This window comes from Grammomys surdaster, unplaced genomic scaffold, assembly GCF_004785775.1.
Source record: "Grammomys surdaster isolate TR1022 unplaced genomic scaffold, NIH_TR_1.0 126051, whole genome shotgun sequence".
NCBI lineage: Eukaryota > Metazoa > Chordata > Mammalia > Rodentia > Muridae > Grammomys > Grammomys surdaster.
In genome coordinates, this window is record NW_021620862.1 from 2,899,940 (window position 1) to 2,914,885 (window position 14,946).

The window sequence follows — 14,946 nt, forward strand, 5'->3', positions numbered from 1 at the left end:
ATGATAGACAGATAGACAGACAATAGACAGACAGACAGACAGATAGACAGATAGGGGAAGGAAGGACTTTGAAACCCTGTAAGGTTCAAGTCCAGAGTCAGACACCACAGGTACCTGTCCTAAATGCCTCCACAGGCTGCCTCAGTGGGGCAGCCGCCTTCACACTGTCTGACAGCAGTCTCTTTATGATGGGCTGAACTGTGATTTCTCAGGTACCTCTTAGCTCCATTGTGGCTTTGCCACCCTCACTGCCCTCAAACAACCTGTTCTGTTTCTGTAGGCTGCAAGACCAATAGAGAACTTCTCTGAGAAAGAAAGAGGGTCAACAGTTCTGGGAATGTAAATTCTCTCCATTGAAGGTGTAAACTCTCCCCAGAATCATTTAAATCATTTTTGAACCAGAGTAGTTTGGGGCCAAGGATGTTTAAATTGCAAAACAGCCACTGACAACATTTTAACCCTGTGCATGAGTTCCTCATCATGTGATTTGTCTGACCACATTAATGAGAGGGAATTATGTAAAATGCAGTGGCAAATTTTAAGTATTGGAACAAAGTATACAACTTTAAATTAGCATGGGTTAGTTGCCAAAATTAATTACCTCGAACAGTAATTAGAGTAATTGGATTTTCAAACTTGTACTCAGTGCAGTGTTAGGACTGTGTAGCTGCTGCTGTGGGGAGATGGGGATGTAGCAAACCCTGTGCCACCGTTGTGGCTGGAGAAGATGGAGAGATGGAAGGGAACTCGCTGTCCCTGGGCTCAGGCTTACCCACCAAGTACTGCTTGCTTTGTGCTTGATGGTTCCATGGTCTCTGTTGCCCTCCTTATCAACTTAGGTTTTTGAGGATAGGTGAAGGGTGTGTGTGTGTGTATGGCTTTCAGTAGGCCTGCACTCAGTGCAAGCCGGGTCTTACATGCTGTTCATATTCTGCAGCATTGCAAGCTGGTTTCCACACACTATTCATCGTCTTCTCTTGACTTCTCTCCTCTGTCATCTGTCCTTAAGTTTCTTCACTTCTATTCTGGTGTCTCTCCTTATTTCAGAGTGGCCCCAGGATTTACCCAAGTTCTCATGATTAACACCAAACATTTTAAGAGCAAAAAAAAAAAAAAAGGATAGTTGTCATTTAAATAGTCTATTGTTTTGACTGACAACTGAAACCACATGCACCACTTTCTCAGAATAAGTCACTTTGGCTGTGTGGTCACTACAGTGAATTGTGAACACCAGTGATTCTTATGCCAGGACCTCCTCAGCACCAGGGTATGGATGCCCATGTACCAGGCCCAATGGCTGTGTGTTTGGAATCAGGTTGGAAGTGTTACTTTGGTTTCTAGCTTGAACTGAGAGGAATCCAGCCCGGGGTAGACTAGCCAGTATGAGTGAATTCTGAAGGGTTACTCTGCTTCCAAGTCTCCTGTTTGTTTACCTGTTGTAAGATTTTCAAATTCCAGTGGTGACTGAGAATGCTTAATTTGTATGCAGTACTTTTCTGAAACAGTTATCTTTGAAAGGGTTGGGTTACCTGCTGTGTGAGGAGAGGGGATGACTACAAAGGGACCAGACAGTGAAGGACCCTGTCACTATGCAAGGGAACATGGCCACAGAGCTGAAGCAACAGTCTCCATCAGACATGAGGTGAATGGATCGAGAAGGATCAAGGATCCTTCCGGTCTAGCTAGTGTGGGGACTCTGAGTTTGGAGGTTCAAAGATTGTATGGTGTGGTTTTGAAACAGGGTTTTATATAGCCCAGGTTGGTGTCTCTCTTGTGTGGCTGAGGCTAGCTTTGAATGCCTGATCCAGCTGTCTCCATCTTTGCTGCAACTGCTGGAACTGCAGGTACTGTTGAGAAATTTGGATGTGGAACACTGGTTATCAGCACAACTTTGGGGAGTATTGCAAGTGTGGAAGGAAGAGGTGTGGAGTGTTACAGAACACCTGAGCTCATATGGGTAGAGAGGGGGCAGAAGGATATTGGGATGATGGAGTGCACAACAGGGTGAGGGACAGAGGGATGAGCGCTGGGGAGGGGTGGAGTCCAGCGTGTCACAGAGTGACTTTGAGGCCACTTGGATAGGTTGCTTAGGCCATAATCGCAGGTGCCAAGGTACCTCAGACTATTCGCCTGGAGCCAGGGGCTGAAATAAAAGCATCTGATATGAAGAGGGACAATTGCATGGTGATTGTTGTCCCATACACACACTTGAAGTTCCAGGAGGTGTTTTGGAAGAGAGCCTTTACATCAAAACAGGAGAGGTCCAGCCCTGTCCTGGGGAACATGGGCTTGCAGGTCTGTGGAGATGTCACAGGGACATGGGAGAGGGGAGGAGACTAAGTAGCCTTGGAAACTGTGGGGCGCGGTGGCCACTTCAGCTCTCTTAGCACTACTCTATCCTGTGAGCTCGCATCTAACGCTTGCTCCTCTGTTCTCACCCACAGTGTGCAGAGGACTGAGTTACATAAGGGATCAAGCCACTCACAGCCACTGCCCTGCAGTGAGTCATGACCAGAGTCAGTACCAGAGCCTCACTGGGAGGGAGCAAGGGGAAACAGCATAGTCTACCGTTAAAATAGTTACAGTTTCAAGATCTATATGTTGTTTGGAAAACGTCCTTAATTTATCAGTAGACTCCTCTCACAGGGAAAGTGTGGGTCTGAGCATCCTGAGAATGTGCTTCTAGGAAAAGAAAGGAAGATCTTGTCAGAATCGCCAAAGCAAATAGGCTGTAGTCTAAGAACACTGCTGAACAAAAGACATTTTACCACTACACCAGAAACTCAACAACAAAACAATACCAAACCAAAGTCACCAAAGTCACCTCCAATTTGTCTGGGGGAGACATCTGGCCGACCGTGTGTGGTCATAGGTGGTGACCCCACGGCAGAGTAGGATTGGCATTGGTGGGGAACAGTGTAGGATGGGCCTCAGAGAGTACCCAAGTGTTCATTTCGTTTTTATACCTCAGAGCTCACACAGCACATATAGTTTCCCCATCTCACATACAGCATAGAGATTTAAGTGTATGTATCTGCTCATATTCACACTACTCCTTGCAGAAGGATGTCTGAAGCGGAGGATCCAAGCTGGCAGCTTGCACTACCACTATTTCGCATAAGCTCATCCCAGCCCACTCAGCTTTACAGACTTGTTTTGTATTTTACCACTTGCTCTGTCTTACCATGAAGTCTCACATAGTTTTCAAAAAGTGCCCTTTCTGGTAATGCCTCTGCCTTGTGGCTGAGACCATAGCTGTTAGTTCAATAGAGAGGTGCTCGGCCCAGCACGCATGGGTTTCCTATGATCTTCATCTCCATTCTCTGTTGTCATGGAAATTGTTATCCCTTACACACCTGGAATTCCTAGAGATGCCTTGGAAGAAAGCCTGAGCTGACTCCAGTGACACAGCCTAGGCAGGTGCTGTCCAGAAGTCATAGTCCTACACATGCCAGTCCAAAGGTCCTCCTGTGCCCTAGATGGCACATCAGCACCTGCCTGGTGAAAAGAAGTGTCCTTTCTCATGGACCAGCCATTCACTGTGAGGACAGAAGGTGCTTCACAGGACAAGGACAGGAGTCAGCCACAGTTCCCCAGAAGCCACAAGGTCCCTAGAACGCAGTAGAAGGCCGGTGTCCACACATTGCTAGAGCGAGACATGGGCCTAGAGAAGACATACTGAACTAAGGTCTTTGCTCTGAGAGCTAGTGGCTCTCCTGACAATGTGCAGCCTGGGTGTCCCGTGAAGCCTGTCAGAATGCCTTGCTGGAAGGGGCTGCCCTCTACACACATCTCTACAGACCTCAGACAATGACCCACCTTGTTCTCACCACCACTAAACAGCTTGTGGAGGAAAGGGCCAAAACCCTGAGCCTCTATGTGTCAGAATGACAGAATGAGATGAGACACTGGAAAGCAACCCTGCCCCATGGGAAGAGCAGCAGGCAGGAGCGAGCCTGCACAAGTACCCTAGTGAGAACCGAGAAAGGTTAGAATATCACAACCTGCCAGCCCATCGACTTTGAGCCCATGCCTCAGTATTCTCATCCTGAAAGTGGGATTATAGCTCCCACTCAGTGGAATGATTAAGAGAGTACTAGGGTTGCAGTTTTGCACAGCACTGACACATTGGCCTGGGCAGTGAGGGCTGGGAGAGTAATGGGCGTGGCATGTGCCTTTCCAGACCAGCAGTTTGCTATTCTGACTATTACGCTTTATGCCTTTGCAACTGTTTGATTTGTGCTCTGATCCAGCATAACGCATCTTCTCACAGGCAACAGAGCACCTCTGAGGGCAGGATTACCTTAGTCCTTGCTCCAGCTTGGTCTAGCCTGTGGCATGACTGAGCAGTAGTGGAGACTTTAAGTGGTGGGGCTTATTGGAAGAAAGTCAGGAGCACAAGGGGGAAATGGGGCCCTGGTCCTCTGTCTTAGTTTGGGTTTCATTGCTGTGAAGAGACATCATGACCAAGACAACCCTTATATAGGGAAACATCTAATTGGCCTGACTTATAGTTTCAGAGATTTAGTCCATTATCATCACAGCAGGGAGACATGGTGCTGGAGGAACTGAGAGTTCTACATCTTGATCTGAAGGCAGCAGCAGGAGACTGGATGTTTTTCACACTGGGCACAGCTTGAGCATTTAAGACCTTAAAACCCTACCTCCACAGTGACACACTTCCTAATAGTACCACTCCCTAGAGCCAAGCATTCAAACACATGAATCTGTGGGGACCATAACTATTCAAATCTCCACATTCCACTCCCTGTCTCCCATAGGTTTATAGACATAAAATAGTGCAAAATGCATTTACTCCAACTTCAAAAGTTCCCATAGCCCCAACAGTCTCAACAGTGTTTAAGAATCCACAGTTCAAAGTCTCTTCTAAGATTCATATAACCTCTTAACTGTAATTCCCTGTAAAATCAAAATAATATAAAAAACAGATCACATACTTTCAGTATAATGGCACAGGATATACATTATCATTCCAAAATGTAGGGAAAGAAGCATAGTAAGGAAATACTGAACCAAAGCAAGACCAAAACTCACCTGGACAGACTCTAAACTCTGCATCTCCACGTCTGATGTCTAGTAGGTCTTCAGCTCTCCACCCTTTTCACCTTTGTTGACTGCAACACACACCTCTCTCTTGAGCTGTTTCTACTTCCTCTTAGCAGCTTTGCTTGGCAGGTATCCCACGGCTCTGGCACCTTTAACATCTTGGGGACTCAAAGGCAATCTAGGCTTTACCTTCACACTTTCATGCAACAGACTCCTAGGCCTCCATCCAGGGATGCCCTGGCCACATACCTGGCTTCAGCAGCTTTCCTTACTTGCAGAGGGAAATGCATCTTTGATTCTAAAGCCAGAACCATGTGGTCAAAGCTGCCAAGTTGGCTGCTTGCTGGGCTAAAACATGGTCCCCTTATTCAATTACATCTTCACCAGCTTTCTATTTTTTATGTTTTCCTTCACTGCCTAAGCTTGGCTGTCCTGAATTTGCTCTGCAGACCAGGCTGGCCTTGAACTCAGAGATCTGCATGTCTCTGTGTGCTGAGATTAAAGGACTGCACAACCATACCTGGACCTAAGCTGTTTTTCTTTTCACAAGATGGAAACTTAGCTGGGTAGGATCTTGCCCCGAGGTTACCTCTCCCTAATTCCATTTAATATCTTTAATCTGTTTATCTCCCTGAACACAGGATTTAGCTCCATTCTACTTTCTGGTGCCCCTTTTTACCCTTCCTTGAACTATACATTTTGTATTTTTTCTTTCTAAGCTTGCTACATTTCATCAAAATGTTCTTCATAAGAGTGAATGAACCACAGGACAGGATCTATGCTAGGCTATTTGGAGATTTCCTTTGTCAATTCAATTAATCTAAATCTCTTGAATTTAGCCTCAGGCAGACTCTTCAAATAAGGGCAAAAAGCAGCCATATTCTTCACCAAAATACCACAAGAATGATCTCTAGACAACACAGTAAAATTCTCTTCTCTGAAACATCTTCAGCCAGGTCTCCTCCACACCACTGTCTTCCATGCTTTGACTAGTATGGCCCATTAAGCCTCCTAAATGCATTCCACTGCTGTGCTAACCCAAAATCCACATTCCTTTAAACAAAAGCCCTGTCAGACCTATCACAGCAATATCCCAGTACCAATAACTTCTCCTTTAGTTAGGGTTTCATTGCCATGAAGGGATAACATGACCAAGGCAACTCTTCTAAAGGAAAATATTTAATTGGGGCTGGCTTACAGTTTCAGAGATTTAGTTAATTATCATCATGGTGGGAAGTATGGCAGCCTGTAGACAGATATGGTGCCTGAGGAGCTGAAAGTTCTGTATCTTTATCTGAAGGCAGCTGAAGGAGACTGGATGTATTTGATACTGGGCATAACTTGAGCATTTAAGACCTCAAAGCCCCACCTCTACAGTGTCATACTTCCTCTAACAAGGCCACACCTCCTAATAGTGCCACTCCCTATGGCCAAGTATTCAAACACATGAGTCTGTGGAGGCCAAACCTGTTCAAACCAGCACACATCTCTGCTTCCTGGCTGCTATGGAGTGAGCGGCTTCTACTGCCACAAGCATGCCACGATGCTCTGCCTCAAAGCAGGGCAACCTTGATCCAAAACCTGAGAAGCCACAAGCTAAAACCAGGCATTCCTCCTTTCCAGTTGTCATCTCGGTTATTTGCCACAGCCGGACAGAGCTGAGTAACACAGTGCTGGACTCTTCGGAAGTGTTCACTAAAGCTTGGCTGGCTTGATTTGACTCCAGGATCTGCCATGGATGGGTAGGACTTATGGGTTAAGTTAATTAACCCATCATGTTCAGTTTTTCCATCTGTAAAATAGGACTCTAAGTTACTTCAGAGGATTATAATTGCATGATCAGTATGGAGTTATAAACCCAGGGACTCAGCAGATGGTGGCTACCAACAGCTGTCAATTTAAGTCATCAAAAAAAAAATTAGTATAATGACCACTGATGTGTTTATAAAAAGATAAAGAGAGTATGTTCTGTGGGTGTGTGGTGATGTATGGGGGAAGGGGATGTCTCAGCGGGCCCATGCTGAGGCATCTCTTCCCCCTGAGGGACCAGCCACACACCAGTATAATATAGAATAGAGTTTATTCAGGGCATGGGGAGGGGACTTAGGGTAGTAGAGGCAGAGAGAGAGAGAGAGACAGAGAGAGACAGAGACAGAGACAGAGAGACAGAGAGACAGAGAGAAGTAGAGGCTGGCCATGTGCACCTGGAAAGAGGGGAAGGGAACAAGCAGCCCCTTTTATAGTGGGCCAGGCCTACCTGGCTGTTGCCAGGTAACTGTGGGGGTGGAGTTTAGACAGAATGCTAACAACCACTACCAAGAAATTTGAAATATAGCTTATACGTCTATAGAACAGTCCAAGAAACTGCTTCTGACTGATAGTAATAAAGAATCCACTAACAGTTGGATTGTTGGCTGGGTGCAGGTTGGGCTCGGCAATGTTTCTAAAATAACTTTTAAATTAAAAAAATTATCTCTTTTCTTGGCACTCATAGTGTGTCTATCTCCAGAGGACTTTTATAGAGTGTATTTCCTCAACAGTTCTCCGTTTCTCTGTCTTTCCTTTTCCCATAAATGTGAAGCTGGGTGTTTTAAGTTACTGAATTTATGTTTGTATTTCTTGTTGACTATGGAGTAACAGTCTAGGGCCGTCCCCAGTTCAGTAGGGGCATGTCTTTTTAAAAGGAGGGAAGACATACCTGAGAATAGCTTATAGAGTGATCAATGGTTTGAAACATTAGCCAAGTCTGGTGCATGGTGGGTAGCTGACAGTGGAGCGTGGGCACTGAGCTGGGTTTGACAGCAGCTTGTACCACAGAGAGAGAGAGAGACAGGCTTGGGTAGAGGAGGGTCTCCTTCCAGTGGGGACAATGATCAGGGTTTAACTCCTCTCAGCTTGGTGCTACAGCAGGAAGCCAAGCCAGCACTTGGCTTCTCCTGCCTCCTGTGACCTGCCACTCCCACACCAGGCTTACAGATTGATCTTGTTTGCAGCAGCAGGAAGCCAAAAGCCTGTACCTCAATAAGACTTAATCTGAGGGAAGCCACCTTGGCTCAACTACTAGCCCTGGTGTTTCTCACCTGCCTGACTGGAACACAGAACAGTTAATTGTTTCTCAGGGAAAAACAAAAACTGTCAGTAGCCCTGTGGAGTCACTCCAGGACTCCATCAGAGCAGGGGCTACGGAGAAAGGAGAGATATGTAAGTGTCAGCAGATTGCCTAGGCAACAGTACTCCCAGATGAGGCAGTCAACACAAGCTTCATGCTGGTCTGGCTCCTCTGTAGCAGGGAAACTGATCCCCCAGAATACCCTGTCCTGTGACAAGGTGCCAGAGTGGAGGCATGCGGGCATCCCAATGCTACATTGGCTAAGGCTTTCCCTAGGGAATCTTTCCCTAGGGAAGTCCCCCCCTCACGCCCCAGGGCAGAGGAAGGATGTGTTTACAGACACAGGAAATGAACCATTGCTCAGGTTTTATGGGGCCACTGTGGGGGAAGCTAACCTGGGCCCTTGAGTCCTTCCACTCTGCAGTCTTATGTAAGGATCATGGGAGCTTGGGGAGGGGACACTCATGCATGCTGCAGGCTCTGCACTCTAGGTCTCCCCCCTGCATAGTAGTGGGCTCCAGCTGAGATGCACCCTGACCTTGGTGTGACTGAGAGCAGGGAGCTCACCTGCTTTGCAAGAGATGGCAGTGCTGAACTCTGAAGAAATCTCCAGCCAAGTAGAGAGAGGTATATGCAAAGAAAGGAAACTGGGGGCAGGGTATGCCATGCTCTACAGTCACCGTGTGTGCTGCCTGTGCTGGAGCCCACCAGAAGCACTACCTGAGGAGAGCCTGAAGTGTGGAGGCTCCAGGTCACTTCAGGCTGGCCAGTGGCCCAGAGCTATGGCTAACCTAATGCACACGGCACTCTCTCAGGTGCTTCCCTCAGCTACAGAGTTAAGTTTCACTGCAGCTGCATGCAGGTACCACCAGGTGTGAGAGCATTTGAAATGTCCATGGAGCTCATGACACCCTCTCCTGTGGCTAGGGGTTGCTCTGCAATGCTGCTCCTGACCCCTGAGGCTGAGACACACTGCTCCTTCCAGAGAAGAGCTGGATGGCACTACACTCTAAATTTACCCCAAAGCTGCCTTCCATAGGCACATGTGCTAGTGACTGCACAGGCTGCCTGTGGGCAGATGAGGGTAATGGCTGGAGTGAATTAGCAAGTCTGGGGAGGAGGGCCTATCAGCAGAGGGACAAATTTAGGATCTTTGAAGACATCTGGTCAGCAGGCCACAGCCTGTGACTGACGGATTAATAATGGAAAGCCCTTAGTTCAGTGTTTCTGAAGCCTCACCATCCATATCCAGGACTGCAATCTGCCCAGTCCCAGCCGCTTCCATGTGGACAATGGAGGATTTAGGCCCCTTAGTTTTTATCTCTTTGTGAGTCTGAGGCTCCAGTCTTTCTTCTATACTCAACTGCCCAGAGTGTTTTCTCATCAAGAACATGTTGAGGGGGCTGCTGCTTCCCTTGTCATTTGCTAGAAGGTATACAGCTTACCAAGTGCTGGCCAATAGCCCCAGAGCTATGGCTAACCTAATGCACCCGGCACTCTCAGGTGCTTCCCTCAGCTACAGAGTTAAGTTTTCAGCTTCACTGTCCCCTAGTGGTTCCTGTTTGAAGGCTTTGTTCCCAGCCCCGAGTGCTACAGGAAGGTGCTGGAACAGTAAGAGGAGCCTAGAGGGAGGAAGTTGGGCTGTTAGGGGTTTGATCTTGAATGTAGTCCTGAGACACTGGCTTCCTCTCTCCATATCCTGTCCTCCCTGAAGTGAGGACTTCCTTTACCACACATGCCTGAACAAGGGAAGCTGCCTTGCCACAGACCCAGAGCATACAGCCAAGGCTCTCGTCTTAGCTCAATGCAGTTAGCTAATCATGGGCAGAAATGTATGAACACATAAGCCAAAGTAAGCCATTTCTTCCCCAAGTATTCTGTCATAGCACTGGAAGGTCAACACATAGAACATGGAGCTGACACCTGTCACTGACCTCTATGCTCTCCAAGTAGCCAGCTCTCAGAACCCATCTCGAATTCCTTTTCTGCAGACTCAGGCAGCTGGATAAGCATGGCCAGGCTACAGCGCAGCAGCTGGTACAGTTGCTGAACAAGCAGAATCAGCTTCTCCTGGAGCGACAGAACCTGTCAGAGGAAGTGGACCGGCTGCGAGCCCAGGTAAGGTGGGAAGACACACGGGATCAGGTCCAGCCCAAGTACCAAGTAGCCCAGTGCTGAACAGGAATGCATACAGGGACCTCTGGGCCAGGCTGAGGGCAGCAGGCTGAGGGTAGCAGGCTGAGGGCAGTAGGCTGAGGGCAGCTGTGGACCATGTGGGAGCACGCAAAGCCCACTACAGCTCAAGGACAGGGCAGTCCAGGGCAGCCTGGCAACACACATGTACCTTCTCCTCTTCTCCTTCAAGGCTGCAGTGTCATAGGCCCAAATCTCTGCAGATCACATAGGTCAGGTGGTAAGCCGGGAGGGAGGGCCTGCCAACCGGTGTATGAAAAAGCATAAGCCAGGGCTTGTCTCTCATCAGACATGTGTCACCCAGGCATACCAAAGGCAGTAGTCACAGCATGCAGGAGCACTGGTGGGGAAGAGGAATGGCAGTGGACAGGCCCAGCATGTGGAGGAGGCAGCTCTGAACTCCTCCGGAGGATTGGACACTTGAGCAGGAGAGGTGCTCCCTGATGGGAAGGTCTCATAAGAGCTAATCAGATGTCTTAGTCCACTGTCTAAAACATGCACTCACTCTGTCCAGTTAAGCAAGCCTGCAAGGCTGATATTATTGTCTCCATTTTGCAGATAGGGAAACTGAGGCTCAAACAAGCGTATTCAGCTAGCAAATAGGGGCACAGCAAATGGAACCTAAGTCTGACTGCAGAGCCCAAGCTGTCCCCATTCAGGCTAGATAATGGCGGAAAGAGCCCAGGTGAGTTGGACGGGCGGCACAGACTACTGTTCTTCTCAACAGCCTCTCCTACATCACAGAGCCTCTGGGGTTTCTGCCCATCAAGCAATTTGTGAAGATAAGGCTGTGTGCGTGTGCTTACAGTGGTTAGTGGGAAAGCATCTGGAAGGGAAAGGAAGAAAGACCATTTCTCATTCTCCATTCAAAAAGACCTTGAGCTGACAATCTTGACCTGCCTCGAAACTCAGCCTGTTCAGTCCTTGTGTAAATTGCTTCAGGTTCACAGATATGAAAGATCCAAATTGGACACTAGGCAGAGGGCTCACGCTGGGGTAGAAGAATGCACTGGAGGGCTAGAGAGTCAGGGCCAGCGGGGTCTGACCGTGCGCTGACCACAGTCTGCAGTGTGTGTAAACACCCAGAATGCGGTGCTGACACTCCAAGGTATGTCTGGAAGCAGGACCCAGGAGCCTCCAGTAACACACTGTTGGGGTCATTTGTAAAGACAGAAAGAACCTCTTAGTTTGGAGCTGTAGCCAGAAATAACTCCATTTGATAACCTTGGCCAAGTCGTCCATGGCTCTCCTGAGCTTCTGTCTTCATCTGTAGCATGAGAATTAAGAGAACTGGGCATGGTATGGTAGTGGTGTGCTCAATGGGATCTTAGGGACTGAGCAGCCTGAAGTACCCCATACTTGAGGTCACCTTCTCCTCTTCCTGAGGGGTTCCCATAGAGCTAGCAGTGACAGGACCATCTTGACTGTGATCAGTGCTGAGTCCATCTTCTAGATGTGGAACCACTTGATTTTGGTCATAACTCAGGTCTGTGGGCAGGTCCAAGGCAGATCTGGTACATCAAAGTCCAAAGTCACCAGACCCACCTTAGGTGAATGGGCTATTCTGACACGTGGTGAAGGACTGGGGTCTACGAAATGATGAGCTTTGCCTCTGGACTAATCAACAGCCTTCTTCATGGCACACACAGATCTTAACATGGAACAGAGATATTTTTAGAAGCCTTTTCCTGAGTTTTAAAAGCCTGAAATTTTTAAATTCACTGCATTTAAAAGAAAATATTCCAGGAAAAAGTCTTCCTCTTCCAGTGGCAATACAAATGACTTGTCTATACCTTGCTGTCTGATAATGGCCTGTCTGGAGCAGTTCTGATGGGGCTTTTTATATTGAAATTCTATCCTGGGTGTTATTTTAAGATGACCAAGACAAAAGAAATTTGGCAGAGGTAATGGCTCCCTGTTGCAAATTCTGGGAGAATCAGTTTTACAAGCTCTTTATTCTGTCTCTACCCAGAGTCCACTCTTGGCCTTTGTTCTGTCTCTACCCAGAGTCCACTCTTGGCCTTTGTTCTGTCTCTACCCAGAGTCCACTTTTGGCCTTTGCTCTGTCTCTACCCAGAGTCCACTCTTGGTCTTTGCTCTGTCTCTACCCAGAGTCCACTCTTGGTCTTTGTTCTGTCTCTACCCAGAGTCCACTTTTGGCCTTTGCTCTGTCTCTACCCAGAGTCCACTCTTGGGCACAAGTGTTGCATTGGTCTCCATGTACTGACACTTGGTAGCCTTGGACTAATGTGATTTATTTTTTGCCCAAAATAAACATGAATTGTAAACTGATTTTTAAAAAAGGAATCTTTGAAGTAACCAAGTCAAAGTTTGACTGAGTGTATCCGGTTGGGGAAGTGGCTCCTTAGGGCTGCAGAGGGAGCAGCGGTGCCTCGACCTGTCTCCAGCGGGACTTGTGGGCATCTGGGGCTTGCAGCCGCCTTTGTGTTCAGTGTGGCAATGGTGTGCCTGAAGGCTTGCATTTTCTCAGCCTGGACGAATTAAGCAGAATAGCTTAATTCTGCATGTCAAACTCTGAAAAAATCTCTGTCTGCTCAGAACCCAAAAGACAGTGGGTATTTTCTGACCCAGACAGCTGCTTGGGAGCTCAGTCACGTCCTTCAGATTGGCTCTATTTTCTAAGCTCTGGCCTGTTCAGAGAAAGAATGGTGGACTCCAACAGGAAATGCCTTGTTTCTAAGCCTTGATTATTCTAAATGGCTTCTGTTTAGATTTGAGTCACACACAGCCTCTTGCCCATGAAGGAAACCTGTCCTGGTTATGAGTGACTATGTACCAATGCCACTAATGGCTGGATAGCTTACATAGCTGCCATGCGGTAGGAATGTCACTGTCCAGGGTGCAAGGTGATCCTCTAGCTGGTTTATAGTATGCTCCTACCTCAGGATTGACTAAAAATGGTGGCTTTTCTAACTTCTTGACTCACACTGGGAGGAGCTTTTAGAAAAGGGCCTTTAGAAGGCCCTGTGTAGATATGACCATACTGGCGTGTCTTACCCTGACAGTAGCCCCTGGGTTCTCTCAGCCTGGCTCTGATGTGAGGGCTGGACCAGATTCTCTATCCTTGCCTGACTTGCCTGAGTAGGGAGACCAGAGATGCCATAGTGGTCATGTGGAGGTGGCTTGTGGGCAAAGACTGTGGGTCCCAGAGACACTCAGTAAGGCTTGGATCAGGGTTGGGCTCAGAAGCCTAAACCCAAACACTAACATCTGGCCAGGAAGGGTGGAGCCAGCTGGTGAAGAAACTGGATTCTGTTCTTGGGGAGAACAGAAATGCTCTGTCCACTGGAAGAGCTGTTTCTTCCATCAAGATGAGTTTGAGTTACTTACTGGGTAATGACTCTGGTTTCAGCTGCCTGGCATCCAGCAATAGCTGTCACCCTGAGCAGCCTGCCTGTTCAGTCCTCGGCATTCAGTCTGGGGAGGGATTCCCTTTGAGTCCCTTCTTATGAATCACTCACAGTTTAGAAAACAGAGTCGGAAGCTGCCGTGTCAGTGGTTAATCAGTTGGCCCTATGACTTTTAAGCATTCTTGGCAGCAAATGCACTTTCTAATTTGATTTAAAGTTGTGCACGGATCCAGCAGCCATATGTGATTATATTCAAGATCATCGACATTATCTCATTACATCAAAGGACTCATTGAATAAAGTTGAAAACAAGCATGAGAGGCAAATCCCAGGGAGGGAGGATAGGCCTGCTTGTGAGGAGAAGCAGACACAGGACTGAGGCTGGCGATGGGCAGCTCGAGTGAGGGTGGCCCAGACCCACACGCTGGTGGGAGCAGAGAGACAAAGTGGGGACCTAGAGGTGGTCACTCTTGACTTGTCCTTCCTAGAGCCCAGGGGCTTTGCCTAGCTGACTTCAGGGCCCATATACAGTTAACTACCTGCAAGACAGATGGTGTCTTATGAATGGAACAGAAAATACACCAAATAAAATAATTTACAAAGCCTCCTCCTGAACCAGGATTTTTTGGAAAGAATTCTAAATAGATGAAAACAAACAATTTGATTTCAACCAAATTGTTGTTTTTTTGTTTTTATCCTGATTTTCATCCGAATTGTCAGTCTCAAAAATAAACACTGATACATTCCCAGAAAATATTTTTCAAATAAAAACTGACTCTGTTAAAGTTTGCCCTGATTCTTTCAAAACTGTGTACAAGACACTGTCAACCAAAGTGACTTGCATATTTTTTTTAAATCAACTTGAACATATGCAGCTACGATGTCATTAACTCCCTGCTGCTGGGTGTTTTTGGAGAATGACATAAGACCCGGGGCTGCATTTCTAACATAATCACGGGGACGTCACAGAGACTTCCCCAAGCATCCCCAAGCAGCTGAAACAGCACACAGTTAGCTTAGCTGTTCATCTAGGCGCCTTGTCAGTCACTAATACTGAAGAGCACACTAGACTTCATCTGAGAGGCCTGTTCTAAGAGCTTCCTTTGTCCAAGAATGTGTACTTCCAGAATAGGAATAGGGGTGAAAAATGTTGACTTTTATATCGCTTCAGATGCATTTGCTACTCTTTCTGCTTTCTGAGTTAGA

The 14,946-nt window shown here is 47.4% G+C and overlaps 1 protein-coding gene across 3 annotated transcripts in view; it reads left to right on the forward strand.

Moving 5' to 3' along the window:
* The window catches only part of Sdccag8 (serologically defined colon cancer antigen 8), a 213,391-nt gene that overhangs the window by 186,266 nt on the left and 12,179 nt on the right, over positions 1-14,946 (forward strand). For 2 of the 3 annotated variants that reach the window (XR_003709718.1, XR_003709717.1), the window contains exons 17-18: positions 10,168-10,294; positions 10,928-11,054. Coding sequence is in view for 1 of the 3 variants with exons in the window: in XM_028755297.1 (XP_028611130.1) it covers positions 10,168-10,294 (127 nt within the window). In the remaining 2 variants the exon portion in view is untranslated. The remainder of the gene's footprint in view (positions 1-10,167; positions 10,295-10,927; positions 11,055-14,946) is intronic. The other variant, XM_028755297.1, reaches the window with a different exon arrangement.